This window comes from Lemur catta, chromosome 2, assembly GCF_020740605.2.
Source record: "Lemur catta isolate mLemCat1 chromosome 2, mLemCat1.pri, whole genome shotgun sequence".
Lineage (NCBI taxonomy): Eukaryota > Metazoa > Chordata > Mammalia > Primates > Lemuridae > Lemur > Lemur catta.
Genome location: NC_059129.1, coordinates 8,426,473 through 8,444,411, shown reverse-complemented (window position 1 = coordinate 8,444,411; position 17,939 = coordinate 8,426,473). Strand labels below are relative to the sequence as shown.

The 17,939-nt window shown below is 49.6% G+C and overlaps 1 protein-coding gene across 5 annotated transcripts in view; it reads right to left on the bottom strand.

Annotated features, from left to right (window-relative positions):
* SNX29 (sorting nexin 29) overlaps positions 1-17,939 on the bottom strand; it is a 394,246-nt gene that overhangs the window by 322,938 nt on the left and 53,369 nt on the right. For 4 of the 5 annotated variants that reach the window (XM_045542623.1, XM_045542625.1, XM_045542627.1 and 1 more), the window contains 3 exons: positions 11,766-11,884; positions 4,991-5,066; positions 2,700-2,782 (listed from right to left, as the gene is read on the bottom strand). In XM_045542623.1, the coding sequence (XP_045398579.1) occupies positions 2,700-2,782; positions 4,991-5,066; positions 11,766-11,884 (278 nt within the window). The remainder of the gene's footprint in view (positions 1-2,699; positions 2,783-4,990; positions 5,067-11,765; positions 11,885-17,939) is intronic. The other variant, XM_045542624.1, reaches the window with a different exon arrangement.

Here is a 17,939-nt window from a genome sequence, read left to right as displayed (position 1 = left end):
AGTCCCCTGCTGCCTGGCTGGGCTGGGTGACCGTGGAACAAGCCTCCTTAGGCAATTGAGATTTATTGAGAGTGTTGGCTTTCGGGTCAGAAAACCTGGGTCCGTCACCAGATTTGCCACTTACTGCACCTAGGAACCACGCAAGGCACACAGTAGGAGCTCAATAAGTACTCGCCGAATAATTACTAGCTGTGAGGCCTTGGGCCAGTTACTTACTCTCACTAAGCCTCAGTTTTCTCACACAAAAACAGGGAATAATGTTACCTACACCTGAGAAGGTTGCTGAGCGATTCGATGAGAAAACATAAATTACGATGCTTACGTGGCACATAGTGAGCTCTGCCAAAATATATTACTGCTTTTAGTGGGTTATAACTTCATACGATGCCATTGTCAAAAGTGAAGTGATACAGAAACACAGCTGATCAGAGAAGAAGGGTGGGGGAGAAGATGGGGTCTCCAAAAATAAGCTAAATACCACTTTCTTCAGACCTGCTGCTTCTAAACAAACCAATCACATTCCAGAAGTTCTGTCTGAGGGTTCGCCAGGAACTAGCGGCAGGAGCTGACAGAGGAAGAGGTAGCAAAGGAAAGCCACCAGCCACAGCGGTGACGTCAGCCGAGGGGAGCAAGCCTACAGGGGGAGGGGACGCTCAGCTGCCCCCCCAGGGGGGGGTTTCAAGAACAGATGGGGCTGTGGGGTGGAGAAGACTATTTCAGCCAGTTCTAGTGACCCAGAAAATGAAAAGGCAGAAAAAGAAAGTCCCAGTGACATCCCTGTGAAAAAATGAGGCCTCAGTCCCCTTTTCAACCTGCACAGAGCAGCATGTTGAGTCCCATCCTCCAAATCCTAACCTTGTTTTACTGTCCAAATCAGTCAGAAAACCTACTGGGAGGACGAGAGGCCCCAAATCTAAAGGGTAAAGAACCAACAGCTCAGGTGGGGGACACAAATGTTAACCAACAGCATGCAGGGGGCTGCTACTAAAGAGAAAGCCCCCCGACCACAAAGGAGCATTGCCCAAGTTCTTAAAGTAGCAAAAACATATCAAAAGGTTAGCAACTCACGGCGGTGAGCAACTCATGGTACTTGGAACACACAGTGGCTACTATACCAAGCCCGTTTATAAAGACAGGCATGACCGTTGGCCCACGCATCCCACAACCAGCAGTTTATCCCAAAGCCACACTTCCGCAGGGCAAGAGAATACTGGCTGATACTCTCAGGGAGAAGCTGGGACAGGCAGCAACAGCCAGGTAGACTTAATGACAGTTTCCCTCCACTGCCTTTACCTCACAGTTACCCGATACTTAAGTCAACTAATGGTGGCTCTCTATTGACAGTAACGAGATAAAGTTTCCTTTTTCAATAAAGGCATTCGAGGTTTTTTTAAGTGCATCATTAAAAATGAAATTTGGAAACCAGCGACCCTAAGTATTCGCCCAGCCCGAGTGTCCCGCAGACTGGGTGCTCTTTTAATACCCGCTCAGCTGGGTTCAAGGCTGAGAAGTGCCACAAAACCACACATGTCCATCTCATAAAGTGTGACTGGTCGTTCCCACGCACGGACCTCAGTGTCCGCTCACTCTCTGCTCCACCCTTGAATCGGACAGTGCTGGCTGTCCCCAAATGCCATTCTGGCTTCCTTAGCGATGAAAACCCTATTTTTTTTTCAATTAGCAACGCAGTTCCGTTCACAGCCAGGGCAGGCCACGGGATAAATGCTGGCCAAAGACGTATGAGGGGACCCTGTGAGCACCTTCCATTAATAGCAAGGTCCTGACAGCGGGGGCTTCACCTGGTTTGACTATGGGCCCATTTTGCAGTCTGGGAAAGCCCGTGGCTCCTTTTCAGCAAAATATTTTAAAGTACATAAAACACACAAGATCACAAAGGAAACTAATTATATTGAAATAGAATGGTTATAGCTGAAGGAAACACTAAATTTCAGCCAGAGGTTAGTGAAAAACATAATTTTTTCGCTATCCAAGTTCAGACCTCTGAGTCCTACATGTGGAAATGGAGTAAGTCTCTCCTTTGCCTCTCTCCTCTTTCCTGCTACCTGGGATGAGAATGAAATGGCTGGAGCTGAAATGGTTATTTTGGTCTATGGAGCAAAAAAGGAGCCCTGCCTGGTCTCTTAGGACCATGGAACCAAATACCAGCGCCAGCCTGCCTACCTCTATACAGAGAGATGGACGTCTATCTCATTAAACCAGAGCTGGTTTACTCTGTTCTATAAAGCCATTCAAACCTACTCTTCATTGCTACAGCTCTAATACCTTTTCTGGATAGTGAAGCTGGAAACAGTTAAAACCTGATCATTAGCAATGTTCAATCACCTTGGAGAGAGACAATCTTCCTTACCTACAAAAATGATCCCTCCGGAGTTACAAAGGAAACCCAAATAGAATCGCTTCTCTGTAGCTGACGCTAACCCTGAAACCGTGAACCAGAGAAGTCTATCTCAGTGCTGCTCTGCCCCTTAAGCGTATCCTTAGAGCATGCACATGCCGAAGGAGCACACATTCACCACGGTTCCAGAAGGCTACAGCCACGCACACCTTCAAGTCCAACCAGGTACGTACACACCTTGCTTTGTCCCACAGCCATGTGGAAGCGAGCACAAAGGCACTGCCGGGATATACTGCCCAGACGTCACCCCAGAGCTGGCGGAGGTGGCTCAGAAAGTACTTACTGATTGTCATCGACTCTGGCACCGAGGCAGAAGGTAACAGGTTGCTCAGGGGACTTCCTTGGCCTGGAGAACTTGCTTCCACGCTAGGAAAAAGCAGGCAGAAGGAAGTTACACTTGACCACTGGAAAAGCACAACCTGAGTTTTTGTTCTAAAAACCAGCAGGTGGTAAGTTTATTTGGGCACATCTACTGGAAGAAACAGAGGCAGTCATTTGAAATGAGTCAATCCTCATTACTTGTATATCCCATACATGCAAATTCATCTACTCACTAAAATTTACTTGTGACCCCAAAATCAACCCTCAAGGCACTTTCACAATCACTCATGACTGTGCAGAGCAGCCAAAAATTTGAATCCCTCAGTGAGCGCATTCCCAGATGAGGTCAAGCAAGGCAACACTCTGCCTTCTTGTTTCAGCTTTCGTACCATAAACAAGTATCTTTTGTGCAGCCTATATTTAGTGCCACTTTTTTAGCATTTTTGTACTTTTTGTTGGTGATTTCGTTGTTTAAAATGTCCCACAAGCATAAAGCTGAAGTGCTGTCTGGTGTTCCTGACTGAGCAGAGAAGGCTGTGATGTGCCTGCTGGAGAAAATCTGTGTGTTAGACCAGCTTTGTGCAGCCGTGAGTTACGGTGCTGTTGGCCGTGAAGTCCGTGCTAAGGAATCACCAACATACATGAAATTAGGTGTCTTCAAACAGGAACAGACATAAAACCAGGTTATGTATCGACTGGTTGATAAAAATATTGTGACCAGAGGCTCAAGCAACCTATGTTGTATTTGCCTAGGAGCACTGGTTCAGCCTTCACAGCAACTTTACACAACATAACTCTTGCAAATAATGAGAACTGACTGTATATTTACCAAGAATTTGCAGCATGAAAAGATTACACTTCACATCTTTTGTGAAAACGGCAGGCCATCATCATACGGTTAACACATACCCACACACATACCCACACACATGCACACATGCATGCACACGCACACACACACACACCCTGGCTAGAAAGAAAACCACCAAAACATCAACAACATGATGGAGTTGGGGGTTAAGAGTGATATTTTTGCATTCACTGTCCATTTTCCAAATGTTCTAAAATATACAGCAAAAAGGGACTCAGAGCCCTGGAAGGATCTGGTGACACCAATCCTTTCTGACACTGCACTAACTAGTACAAATCTCCTCCACACGTAGTGTGGTTTCCTGAGAGCAGAACTCCTGTCGGTTCCAGGTGGGGCCATGACATCTAGCATGGTCAGTAGTAGTCAGGAAGTCCCACCCTAGAGCTAAGGTTGAAATGCAGATGTGGGCTGGGTACGGTGGCTCACACCTGTCATCCAAGCACTTTGGAAGGCCGAGGTGGGAGGATCACTTGAGGCCAAGAGTTCAAGACCATCCTGAGCAACATATCATGACCCTGTCTCTACAAAACATAGAAAAAAATAGCGAGCTGTGGTGGTGCATGCCTGCAGTCCCAGCTACTCAGGAGGGTGAGGCAGGAGTCCTAGGCTGCAGTAAGCTATGTTGATGCCACTGCACTTTAGCCCAGGCAACAAAGCAAGATCCAGGAAGGAAGGAAGGAAGGAAGGAAGGAAGGAAGGGAGGGAGGGAGGGAGGGAGGAGAAAAGAAAAGAAAAAGGAAGGGGAAAAGAGAAGAGGGAGGGAGGGAGGGAGGAAGGAAAATGCAGATGTGATAGATCCCTGGGACCCCAAATTAGAACCATGAGGAGAGAAGAATAAAACCAGGAAGAGCAGCAAGGATGCTAGTAGCATCAGGGAGACCTAAACATCCAATGACTTTGGGTAACTCAGTTTCCCCTTGACAAACTTTTATTTGAAAACAGAAAAAGAAAATCTATATACTGCTTACTATATGCTAGACAGTATACTAAGCACTTCACAAATATATAATATCTAAGTGGCTTAAATTTTTTATAACACTAGGATTGTTAAATATTACTTTCAAATAACAGATATTTAAAGTAAGAAAATAATGACAGAGGAGGTACTCAGATATGACCCAAAAGGTGTAAAAAGTAAAGGTTGTATGCAAATTAAGTTTGACAACTACTGTCCCTTGTACACTCTCTCTGAGAGAAAGATGATCTACGACCGTTGGCAACTGCATATTCTGGGATGGAAAGACTAAACTGGAACACAAACAGGAAGTGGGGCCTTGCCCTTTAATCCTAGCAGGTACCCTCCTGTCTTTAAAAAAGAATAAAACGCACAGTTGTGAACAGGACGTTTCAATCCCAAAGGCAACCTGGTTCTCAATATTAACCTGTACCGAAGCCCAGACTCTGGGAGAACGTGGTCCTCTGGTCCCGTCCCGTTCTCCAGGCTTCCGAGGGCAGCATCTGTGCACAGACGGCAATCAAGGGAGAAGGTCAGGTTTTTGTTTTCATTCCATTTTCTCCACGAGACAAGGACACAGTGCAGACATTGGCTCATCTGCTAAACCAGGTGACTGAGAACATTTTGCCCGCCTCATCTGCACGCTGCATTTTAATCCACTACCCGTTTCATTGTTTTAGACATCATCTCAGACTTAGCATCAGTCACTGATAGAAGACCCTATACTTCCCCTTGACCCGTGACCTTTTTGACCTTGGACCTGGAATTATGCATGAAGTCCATATTCAGAGCCAATCTCAGAATCAGGGAATAACACACCAGCTTTCTCGGACAAAACTGCACCTGCTTGTGGTGGCCTGAGTCAGACACTAGAGGGCAGCATGGTCTAATCACCAACAATGTCTCCTGCTTTCGGAAAAAGCCACTTTAGCCTGCATTAAGTGGCATTTGGGAAACGCAGCCACAAGAAGTGAGGCCATAAATAGTCTCTAAAACTAACAGGTGAGAGACATTAACAATTTTCATAAATGTATTAGCTGTCACTCCAGTCTCCGCCCAGGGAAAAGTGCAAACCCAAGAGCCAATCTTCTTGGCTGAAAGGTGACGTTGAGCCCAGTGTCACCCAGGAGAACTCTTGCTCATTCAAGAGACGTATTTGTCAGTGCCACTGTGGAACCAGCCCTGTGGCAGGGACAGGGGACGCAGACAGGGAGGGAGGACATCTCGTTTCCCTACTCCGTCCCCCACGCCATTCCTCTGATGCCTGCGTTAGTCACATCAAGACCCCCCAGCTCTTCAGGGCTTGAACTCTAGGGAAACTTATGGAGGGGGCGGGGGAATGATTTTTAACCTTTTCTTCTACCCAAGCTATTCCACTCCTAACTCTCAAGAAGTTTGAAGGGAAATAAAAAGTGTTACTTCTCCACCTCCGCCTCCTCGCTACCTAGTATCTGGGTCCATTCAAGGGTGCGGGCTCTTGCCTGACTGCCTGGGCTCACGTCCCTGCCCCCCGACTGCAATTCAGCCAGTTCCCCAGCCTCTCTGCGCATCGGTTTTGTCACGTATGCAATGGGGTGGCACTACTGCTCGCGTGCTGCATTAATGCCCACCACACAACTAAACGTCACACTCGAACATGCACAGAACTCGGTGAGCGCCGGCAGCAACTCGCTCCAGAACGGACCCTGGTTATGCCGGTTCTCACACTCCCCGCCACACCTCCTACGTGGAGCTCTCCCCCCTCAGCCTCCCTAACACTATCCTTTGGCCCTCCTCCCCCCCCACCTGTTCTCTGATTCCTGAGTGAAGACATCTGAATCACGGCTCTGTGACACTCTGTCCCCCTTGGTGAACCCGACAAGGCCTTGGCTACGGCTCTCACCCCTGTGAAGATGGCAACTCACAAGCCCTCGCCCGGGCTGGGACCTCGGTCTCGAATCCTAGTCACGCATTTCTAACTGCCTGCCAGAAAGCTCTACTGGGACACCCCAGTAGGCTGGGCCGACCTTCAGAACCACTCGTGTCCTGCTGGGCCGTCCGCTCGGAACATGGCACCACCTCCGTCCCATCACAGAGCCAGGTGGGATCCACGACTTCTCAGTGCCACCGAAATTATCTCCTGCTCTTTCCTCACAAGCTGTTTCCACTGCACCGTAGTTCAAAGGCTCCACACCTCCACGGGGCCCCTGCAGCAGGTCCCTCCACTCTGTGTCACCCTTGCTCATCTAACTCATACATGGCTGACAGACGCTGTTCAATGAAGCAAAGATGGGGCCCCCAACACACACAGTGGCAACTCACAGCTGGAGTAAAGGCCAACACCCTCCACCCGATGTGATGCCCACTCGGCCCCGGGTCACTCCCCACTGGCCCCTTCACACGGCACAGCCACGTCAACCACTCACACCTGAAGTGAGCCGGACACACTGGGTGCACAAAGCATAGACTGTCTCATCCTTGTGGCCCCCTCGGAGACAGGAATTGCTATTATCTTAACTTTACAGATGAGGAAACGGACCCTGAGAATGTAAGTGACATGTCCAAGGTCACAGCTAACAAGTGCAAGGATGCGAACCCCGGTCTGCGCAGTGGGGGAGCTGAGCCCCGTCCCACTTCAGCTCCCAGGCTCTCATCCCACGGATCTGAAATACCTGCTTCTCCCCCTACACCTCCTGGCACTCCTGCCCCTGTGCCTTTGTCCACGCAGTGTCCTCTGTCCAGATTATCACGGTTCCAACGCCATGCATCCGCTCCCTACAGCACACGCTGTTCTCCACCCACCGCATCCACCCACCCGGCAAAGGTTTGCTGAGCCCCAGCTGTGGGCCCAGCACTGGCCAGGCACGGCACTGTCCAGGGTCACACTGGGAGCTAGACAGACATGGTCCTGCCCTCACAAACCTCACAGATGATTAGGGGGAATAGGCTCTGTCGAGCCATGGCAGAAATGCATCATTCCAAGCTGAAATCAGAGCAACAGGGACACACAAGGTTTATGACCACGTGAAACACAGGCCTGACCTGTCTGAGGAGGTGTCAAAGGAGCCCTCTCGAAGGAAGCAACACTTGAGCTGCGACCTGAAGGATGCACCCAGGGGTGCAGAAGGCACGTGCAGGGAGAAAGGGCACGGCTCGGGGTGAGGAAGTGGAAGAAGCAGGCTACTGTGTCTGCCAAGGGCACCACGCTAAGAGGAAATGGAAGGAGCCCTCAGGGTTAGCTGAGGCCCAGGTGGCCACAGTGAAGATTCTGGATTTTATCCTAAGAGTAGTAGAAGGGTTTGGAGCAGGGGAATGGTGCAATCTGCTTGATATTCTAAAAAATCACTCTGGCTGCTAAACAAAGAATGGCCAGGGGTAGGGGATGAGGGTAGAAGCTGACAGTGTGTTGAGAAGCTATTTTGCAACAGCCCAGGCAGGAGACAATAATGAGTTAGAACAGGGTTGTAAAAGCAGTCATTCCTTTCTCTCAGTTACTGAGATGATGTCCCCTGTCCCCTCTTACATGCGTCCAGGTGGGATGCCTCTGTGCATTCCCAGAGCCCAGCGTGATGCCGGCACAGAGCAGGAGCGGAAGATGATTGAATAAAGAAAACCATGAACCCCAAGCGGCACACGGCCGACCTAAGTGGGCTGGGAACACAGCGCCCTGCCAGCCACCGAAATATCATGACGTTCAGAACAATAAAACTCTAAGAGCCAAGCATTAAAGTCACCCATATCAGATCGGGGCAGGGCTACCACGTAGTCCCTCCTCGACCTCGGGGGACAAGGCCACAGACCCAAGGTTAGAACATGAGAAACTGAAGAACTTGAGACTCAAAGAAAGGGCTTGAGGACCTGAGGTTTCAAATTGGCTGTGCGTTTACTAAAACCGAGCACAGCAGGACACCCAATGCAAAGACAAGCGATCACATTTCCTATCGCAAGTGAGTAGTAACAGGTGTTTTCTCACCTCTGTTTATTATTCTCGCACAAGAGAAACTTTAGGAGCTCTCCCTTGCTTGCAGCTTCAGAGGCGTTGGTCAGTTTGTTTTGCTCGGTTGTAGACAACACGCACACCCAGAGGAATCGCTGTTGTGTCTAATCCTCCATCTGCTTGTCTGGGGTTTCGTGTTGTGACCTGAGCTGGCGTCGCCCTTGTCAGACTCGCTCCCTAACCCCAGAAATGCAGCTCAAATCGCACCCCTAAACCACACAACTGCCTCTTCCAAGATTCAGAAGGATAAGAATTCCTCTCAAGGTTCCCGTTTCTCCCTCCCTCCAAGACTTAGCTGCAAAAATTCCCCCTGCAGCCACATGCCTCTTCCTGTCTGCCTCCCCCTCCTGCTATCTCTAACTACCCCAATGGCAGTGACTGCAAAGGCACCAACACTTTCAAAGATGACTGAAAAGCCTCCTAAGGTGACAAGCCCTCTATGCATGAAGTCACCATCCAAGGACAAAACGGCTCCACAGCCAGAATGAGGGGGAGGTGGGAACGTCGCTGTGGTCAGAGGGTATCCCTCAGAAGGGACACGAGGCAGAGATGGAGCGAAAGGAAAGGAGTCTCAGACAGAAATGTTGGCAGCGCCCGCCCTGGCAGGCAGGCCGAGTCTTGGCACCACCTGGTCCCGCGCCCCCACGCAAATGGAACATTGGGCCAGGAGGGACTTGATGTGACTTGGCATTCCAGTCAGGTCACCAATTTCCCCTAGATCCAATTCCAGTATCTCCATGCGGCTTTGGAGCCACAGTGAGCTTTCCCTGCGGGCTGTCACAGCTTACAAGCCTCCTGGCAGCTCGGTTACGTGGGCAGACTGGCTCACGCACATTGTCTCTGGTGCGTATAATCGAGATACGCTGGAGCTCAGGTCCCATCGAGAGTGACAAGATGGAGACTTGGTCTGTGAGCTGACAGCCAGGTGTGGGACCACAGGAAATCTGCCGGGGAGCCTTCTCTCGAGGATCCTAGGGGCCACAGGAGAGCTACTTTCCCCAGAGACGCTAGCCCACAGGAAGCCCAGAGGGGAGGAAAATTGCTGCATCCTGAACAACCAATCCCAGGGTGCACGGCAACAGCAATGGCACAGAGCAGCCGGCCATCGGAGACACTGAAGCAAAGCAGACAGCCTACTGTGTGCACCTTACGGCCCAGTGATAACTCATGGGCCAAACGACATGGCCCCAGGGTGGGGAATGAGGCAAAGAAAGCAGGGACTGACTCATGAGCCGGAGGCCGTGAACAAACACCCAAACTCCCCAGTGGTCCCAGACTCTTTGGGACCACCGCTCTCTCCAAGCCCCCACTACTTCTCGGACATTCTGCCTGCACCTACATATGCTGCTGCTAAACGGACAACGGTAAGGTGACTGTCACGCCAACCCTTGGCTGTTTGGACCAAGGATGGTCCAGAGATGCAGGACTTCTGTGGCCTGGCCTGCAGACAGGAGCGAGGCCCACCAGACTGTCACTGTTGGGGGACCTCAACTGAGACCCAGGGAGAAGCTCCGGTAGGTATGGAAGGTCACGTGGCTGAGGCCCGTGGGGCCCTAGCACATGCCTGGCATTTTCCCAGATGAAGTCAGGGACTTCTCACCACCATCTCACAGGGAGGTGATATAATAGTAACCACCCTTCCTCGCGCAGGGCTGCAGTAGGGGCTGGAGAGATCATCGGGCCAATCGCTTTGCAGTGCTGGACCCACTTCAAGCTTCCTGCAGTGGTGATATGACGGGACGTCTTGTCCACAATCTGGGAGCTGGGACACTAGAGTGGAGGGGACTCTCTCGACTTGGTGGAGTGCTCACCCTCCTCATGTGGCTTCCCCCCAATCTCCTCTCGCTCCTTCGTCAGTGTTGTCCACCATCATCACAGTCACCCCCGTTTTCCAGATGAGGACACTAACACTGACAGACAGAAGTCCTCAGCCGAGGCTCATCAGCCTCACTTTACAGGCGGGAATGCTGACACTTGGGCAGAAACTCGCTTAAGCTCACACAACTTTCTAGGGCTGGGCCTGCGTCTGAGCCCCACTCTGTCCTGCTGCCACAAGCGTTCCTACCCATCTCTGGGCTTGAGCTAGGGTGAATAGGTTCCTATTCCCTGCCAAGTGACAAGAATAGTCTATCAGGCAGGGTGCGGTGGCTCATGCCTAAAATCCTAGCACTCTGGGAGGCTGAGGCAGATCAATCACTTAGGGCCAGGAGTTTGAGGCCAGCCTGAGCCACATAGTGAGACCCTGATACCACAAAAAATTAAAACATTAGCCAGGCATGGTGGCACATGCCTGTAGTCCCAGCTACTCAGGAGGCTGAGCAGAAGGATCACATAAGCCCAGGAATTTGAGACTGCAATGAGCTATGATGATGCCACTGCACTCTAACTGGGGCAACAGAGCGAGACCTTGCCTAAAAAATAAAAAAAATTAAAAATTATAAAATTTAAAAAAGAATAGTCTATCAGTCAGTTCAGAATTTCAACAGCTGAGCAATTAGTGTGCCCCAGTCATGATTTCCTAAATCTAGGCCCAGAGAAGGGACATTTGTTTCCTAAGAAAACAAGAAAGCACCTAAGTCAGTCGGGCTGAGGCCTCTCTGACCCAGGGGTGCTCTGGGGGAAGTGACAGCAATGGAGCACTTCTCTGTGCCAGAGATGCCAGCCATGCCAGCCACGCTACACACCCATCCCAGGGGGCCAGCCAAGCTCAACCACACCCCCCCACCTGCTCTAGCTAAAGAAAACAATAACAAACCACACACAAGCGTGCTCAACCGCGTGGAATGGTACAGAAACACCCACGACCAAAGGCAGGTCTGAGCCAAGCTACTTCCTGATCCCCAAGCACTTTCTGCACAGGGTGCCAGGGCCCTCACAGATGGGAGCTCAGTTACCTTCTCCCATCTCTTAGGAGGCAAAATAATGGTCATTATTTACGGTCAACTTTTATATGACCAAGTTCAAGCCAGTGGCGGTGAGGGGATAAAACAGGCCTGGGGGCACCGGGTTCAGCCCAACACCCGCTCTGCCAAGAACAACTCAAGATACTCGGGTTCAGGGAGAGAAGCCAAGCCCTTCTCACTTCTGAATCTCAACAAGCCCCACCTTGGCCTGAGCCCCACGCCTGCAGGCTCCCATTCCTACCTGTGCAGGTGACTCAGACACTCCTGCTGGTTCTCAAGGCCACAGCTCCTACCAGAGGGAAAGAGTGGTCGGAAACACCCACCTGCTGGGCTGTAGGAGCCCACTCCACTGACGGGGAAGAGGATGTCAGAGTCACCGTGCAGCACATGCAGCGGAGCCCAGCCGTGCACCTGGGAGAGGCAGGTGTTCCCATCCAGCGGCCTGCGGTGAAAGAATACAGCTGTGTCACCTGGTGGCCCATGACTCACCACAAGCACCTGCCGGGAATCCACGAGTGCCCTCCTGCGAACTGACCAGGCCATGGCGTCGGCTGGGAGTCGGAGCTGGTACCCCGGATCCAGACCTCTTGCATTCGTTCTTTCAACCAGTGTTTACTGAGCACCTACTATATTCCAGGCACTGTGCTCACTACAGAGGGTGAAGAGCCAGCAGACTGTTTATCCTGCCCTCATGGAGCTGACAATCTAGTGGGGAGGGGCGGGAATGGACATGAATCAAATAATCCAGCGACAAGGTGTAAAATAGCAGCTCTCATTTGGGGAGCTGGTCAGCAGGGTCGGGGAAGGCTGCCTTGAAGAAGGAGGTTTGAGGAGAGAGCTGGAGGCAGCCCAGGCACCTGAGGGAAGAGGAGGAGCCAGAGAGAGGAAGGGGGCGGGACGGCGTGTGCAACCGGCTGAGGCAGGAAGCACCCACGCTGCGGGTTCTGAAACGATGGCAGCCACCTGACCGGGGGCTAGTGTGGCTGCACCTCACTGGTTCTCAGACCCTCCTGGGTAAAAGGACAGCATCAGACCAGGTCCTGAACGGGTCCCTTCCAAGAGACAGGCTCAGCTCAAGTATTAACCAGGCTCATATGATCTGTTACACTGTCGCCTTACAAAGTACAAAACCCACATGCCTAATCTTTGTCACGCCAGGCTGGTTCGGCTGAGTTTGGCAGTATTTGCCCGCTGCAGCATTTGCACTCAGGAAACACTAATAAATACCAGTTTGTACTTGGGTAGTACAGTCATCCTCGGTACCCGCAGGGGATCGGTTCCAGGAGGCCCCAAATCCAAGCATGCTCCAGTCCCTTATATAAAATGGTGTAGTGTTTGCATAAATCCCAAGCATATCCATATTTATACTTTAAGTCATCTCTAGGTTTCTTATAATACGTAATATAATGCCATGTAAATAGTTGTTATACTGTGTTTTATTTGTATTATTTTTATTGTATTGTTATTTTTTATTATTTATTTCAAATATTTTTGAACCACCGTTGGTTGAGTTCACAGATGCAGAGGGCCAACTGTATTTTTCTTTTTTTCTTGAGACAGAATCTCGCTCTGTCGCCCAGGCCAGAATGCAATAGCATCATCATAGCTCACTGCAACCCCAAACTCCTGGGCTCAAGCGATCCCAAGTAGGGACTACAGGCATGTGCCACTGCACCCGCTAATTTTTTCTATTTTTAGTAGAGACAGGGTCTTCTGTTGCTCAGGCTGGTCTCAAACTCCTGAGCTCCAGCATTCCTCCCGCCTCAGTCTCCCCGAGTGCTAGGATTACAGGCGTGAGCTACCCTGCCAGGTCAGCCAGGTCAACTATGCTTTAAAGCCTATAAAATCACTTTGTAAAGAAGACCAAAGCAAATTGTAATCATACCTACTTAACAGAGGGAGGAAAGTAGGGGCGGGGAAGAAGGGAAAGAAAACTCGGAGATGATGTGGCCTGTCCAAGGTCAAGGTCATCAGCCGTAAGCAACAGAACCCAGGCTGTGGGGCTGGAGCCCAGGTCCTCCAGCTCCAATTAAAACGGGTCACCCGCCTCCTGCCCCCCAGGTGACATTACTTATACAGCTTTTCTTTATTTTACAGCAGGGAGCAACACACTTTTTCTGTAGAACACCAAAGATAGTAAATATTGTAAGCTTTGTGACATGTGTCTTTGGTGGTATTTCTCTACAACTCTTTAAAAATGGAACAACCATTCATAGCTTGGGGGCAGATCTGGCCTGCAGGCATCGTCTGCCAGCTCCTCTTTTAGAAGCTTGACAGGTAGAAAGTCTCCTTTCAGCCCTCTCTAGCTTTTGGTTAGAACTTTGGCACTGAAGGAGAAACACAGAAGGAAATAATCCAAACAGAATCCTCCAAAATGTATCAATTAATCCTGCAGGTAACGGCGTGAGACTTCAGACAGCAAGCTAGGGGTAAAGAGGGGCCGCTCCCACCCATCCTGGCAGCAAAACCCGACTTGGGCCAAGTCCCAGATGAACCCGGCTGTGCCTCTAGAATCTGTTCAGAGCCGCCCCCCGGAGGCTCTGATCCAGCAGCTGGTGACCAAGGGGCAGACACCCAGAGGCACCAAAAGCAGCCAATTCCTTCCCCGGCCACTCCACTGGCTCCAGGCAGGTGGGATTTTCTGCTCGGTTCTGAGACAATTCTTGCCATTTCCCTGTAACACACAGGACTGACTGCAAGGTGAAGCCAGGCGCCCGACAGGGTGAGGTTGAGAACCCAAAAAAAAGTGGGCCCCGAGGGCCGCCGTCTCAAGATGAGTTACATGAAAGAGATGCCTGAGGCAGAGATGCCTGAGTACATGGCGCCATGACTGGCTGGAAAACATGAGTGTTGTTTTTCATTAAGAAAATTAAGACCCTTATTTCAAAACCTAGAAAATGCCAAAAAGAGAAGAAAAGAAAAACACCCACAGCCACATTACCCAAGACACAACTGGGTCAGACACTGTCTCTTGAGGGTCTTTTTTCTTTCATGCTGTGCACACTTTTCCTTACACAGTTGTAATGAAACTAAACGGAACTGAAGTGGAATTTTATATCTTGTTTTTTCTTCATTAGCTCATCTTCATACCACTGGATACCCTGCGACACCATTTCAGAAGTTTAAGATCCTCAGCATTAAGATGTTAAGGCTTAAACGACAAGATACGCTGCTGTTAACTGTCCCCCCGTGGTTGCACATTTAGGTCAGCTTTGCTTCTCTGAATAAGGACTTTGGAATCCAGACGCAGCTACTTTTCCCTGAGTCGAGGGGACATCCTCAGGCAGAGACGAAATCAAGCGGGGTAAACATCTAAGGCTCCTGACATTTAGTCAAACTGTTTTCCCCCAGGGCCATTAACTGCTACCAGCTGACTACACACAGGGCTAGGACAGCCCCTGTGCCCCATCCTGCCATCTCATTCATCACACAGGCATGCAGAGAGCACCTACTGTGTGCCTGGAACTGAGGCCCCACTGAGAGCAAGCCCGCCCCTTCCAGCAGGGCAGGAACCCGGGCTCTTGGCAAGTGTCATGGGCAAAATGCAGCGTCTTGTTTAACTTTGCATTTGCTTAACTGCTGGTGAGATGCAACATCTTTCCATGTGTTTGTAATTCTTTTTGAATTATGCTCCCCCCCCCCTTCAACTTCCCTACTAGTGTCATAGGGTGCACATAAGGTGATAGAAAAACCCGTCTATAATAAAGACAGTATCCCTTTTGAAGAAAAACAAAAAAACAAAAAGCAAAGCCAACACTTGTGATAAATACTGAGGTAGGAGGAACAAAATTTTGCCTCAGGCATCAAAGAAGTGGTTTAATTACCAGTAAACAGACGAACTGGCCCAACTTTTGGCCAATGGGTCATCTTAAGGACAACAGGAGCACTGGACTTTGCCAGAGGCTTACAGCAAACCCACAATGAGCTTCTGCTGGTCCTGGCCACACTCCCCTCACACACCTGCCGGGTGCCAGCCTCCTAGACCTTTCCTGTGAACATTAGCTTAGAACCAAAACCCAAGTATTACCCGGTAGGCCATCCCATCCTGCCTCTGCTCCGGCCCAGGCTGCTCTGCAGAATGTTCAGTCAGGATCCCCCTTTATGCCGGGAGGGGCTGTCCACAGTCTGCAAGAGGCCCCACGGCCGGGAGGGCCCAGGCCCCTGTGAAGGTCACCCTGCACTGTTTGTGCTTTTACACATCACAATGCCAGCGGCTGCCTGGGCTCACACGCTGGCCTCACCCTCTGGGCTCCGCTCCGAGGCACCAGCGGGGGAAGAAGAGGAATGACTGAAGCCAAAGAACCCAGGGAGTGAGTCAACTGCGAGACGCACTCACCTGGAGATCCACAGGATGCAGGTGGCATTTCCCAAAGGCCCAGATTGAGAATTAGAGGCAGTTGTGATGGTTAACTGCATGTGTCAACTTAGCTGGGCCATGGTACCTAGATATTTGGTCAAACATTATTCTAGATTTTCCAGTGAGGATATTTTTCAGATAAGACTAACATTTAAATCAGTAGACTTTGAGTAAAGCAGACTCCCCTGCACAATGTGGGTGGGGGGAGCTTCATCCAAGCAGTGGAAGCCCTCACTAGGAAAAAGACTGACCTCCCTCGAGGAAGAAGGCATTCTGCTAGCAGACTGCCCCTGCATTTGAACTGCAACTCTTCCCTGGGTCTCCACTCTGCCAGGCGACCCTGCAGATTCGGACTTGCCAGTCTCCACAATCATGTGAGCCATTTCCTTAAAATAAATCAAGAGAGACAGACAGACAGAAACAGAGACAGATAGTTAGAGATGGAGGGAGAGAGTGAGGCAGACAGAGATGGAGTGAGAGCAAGAGGGAGGGGGAGACACACACATCCACACACACCCCCACTGGTTCTGTTTCTCAGGTGAACCCTAATATAGCAGGTCACGGGACTCGATTCCCAGGTATGAAAACATTCCTACCTTGTGAGCAAGAACGAGGCTGCTAAAAAGCTGCCCTACAAATAATTCAGTAGGAGAAAAAGCCTTGTGCATGAAAACGTTCATCTCAGAACCGCTGATACAAAAAGCAAAAGCAATAAAACAACAACTAACTACTCAGCAATGGGGGAAACCTACTGCAAGTCATGGCATATTGATCTGGCCGAACAGCAACTGTATCAGTCAGGGTTCTGCGGAGAAACAGAACCAGTGCATGTGTGAAAAGACAGAGATACAGACAGATACAGATTTACAATGAGGAATTGGTTCACATGATTATGGAGGACGAGAAGTCCCATGATCCGCAGTCTGCGAGCTGGAGACCCAGGAAAGCTGGTGGTGAAATTCAGTCCAATTCTGAAGCCTGAGAATGAGGAGAACAAAAGGTGTAAATCCTAGCCCAAGAGCAGGAGAAAAATCGCTGTTCCAGCTCAAGCTAGCCGTCAGTTTTTGTTCTATTCAGGCCCTCAATGGATGGGATGAGGCCCACCCACACCGGGGAGGGCGATCTATTAATACTAAATTCACCAATTCAAATGCTAACTTCATCCAGAAACATCCTCACAGACACACCCAGAAATAATGTCTAATCTGAGCATCCTGTGGCCAAGTCAAGTTGACACACAAAATTAACCACCACGTCAACCAATCGACATTCATACTTATGTAGGAACATGAAAAATATTTGATACTATAAGCTTTGGAGTACAGCACATCCAAACCCAAATCCCATTTTTGCCAGTTGCTTTGACAAATCTCAACTCTCTTTGGAATCCTGTTCTTCCATCTGTAAAGTGGGGGTAATACCCACGAACCTGATAGGCTGCTTAAAGAATTACAAATAGCTATAGGAAGCACGCTGCAGCATCTGGCATATCACAGATGATCAATAAGGTAAAGCTACTCATGCAAGTATCCATGTGAATGAGGACTAAACATAAAAAACAAAAATAGTCATAGTCTCATCAGAAAGGAAAAAAACCCTGATATTAAAACATGAAAATGCAAAGCTTAGGGATAGAGACATACCACAGCCTTAATAATACCGCGAGATTTTAGCCTTACAGAAAGACACCTTTCTGTGTACTCATTTTATACTTTAATGAACTGGATTTTGAAGTAGCCATGATTAGGACAACAGTGTGCACTTTAGACCCTAAGTGAAGAGGTAACTGGCATATTTGGCAATAAAAATAAGACTAACCATAAAAATTATTATAGGAGTATAACACAGCAGCAGCTGACCTTGTTGTCTAACTCAGTATCCCGGCACCTGTGACTAAGGCCCCATTCACAATATCTTATTAACTTGACAACCCTACAAAGCAGGTCCGGCCGGCTACTCTTGCAGGTCTCAAAGAAGGCCAGAGGCTCTGGGAGGTGAAGTAAAAGTAATTCATCCAACCTAGTCCAACCTAAGCCATACAGTGAATAAATGAGAACTCAGGTTATCTTTATGTATTTTATTTATTTATTTTTGAGACAGAGTCTCCCTGTCACCCCAGCTAACGTGTCGTGGCATCATC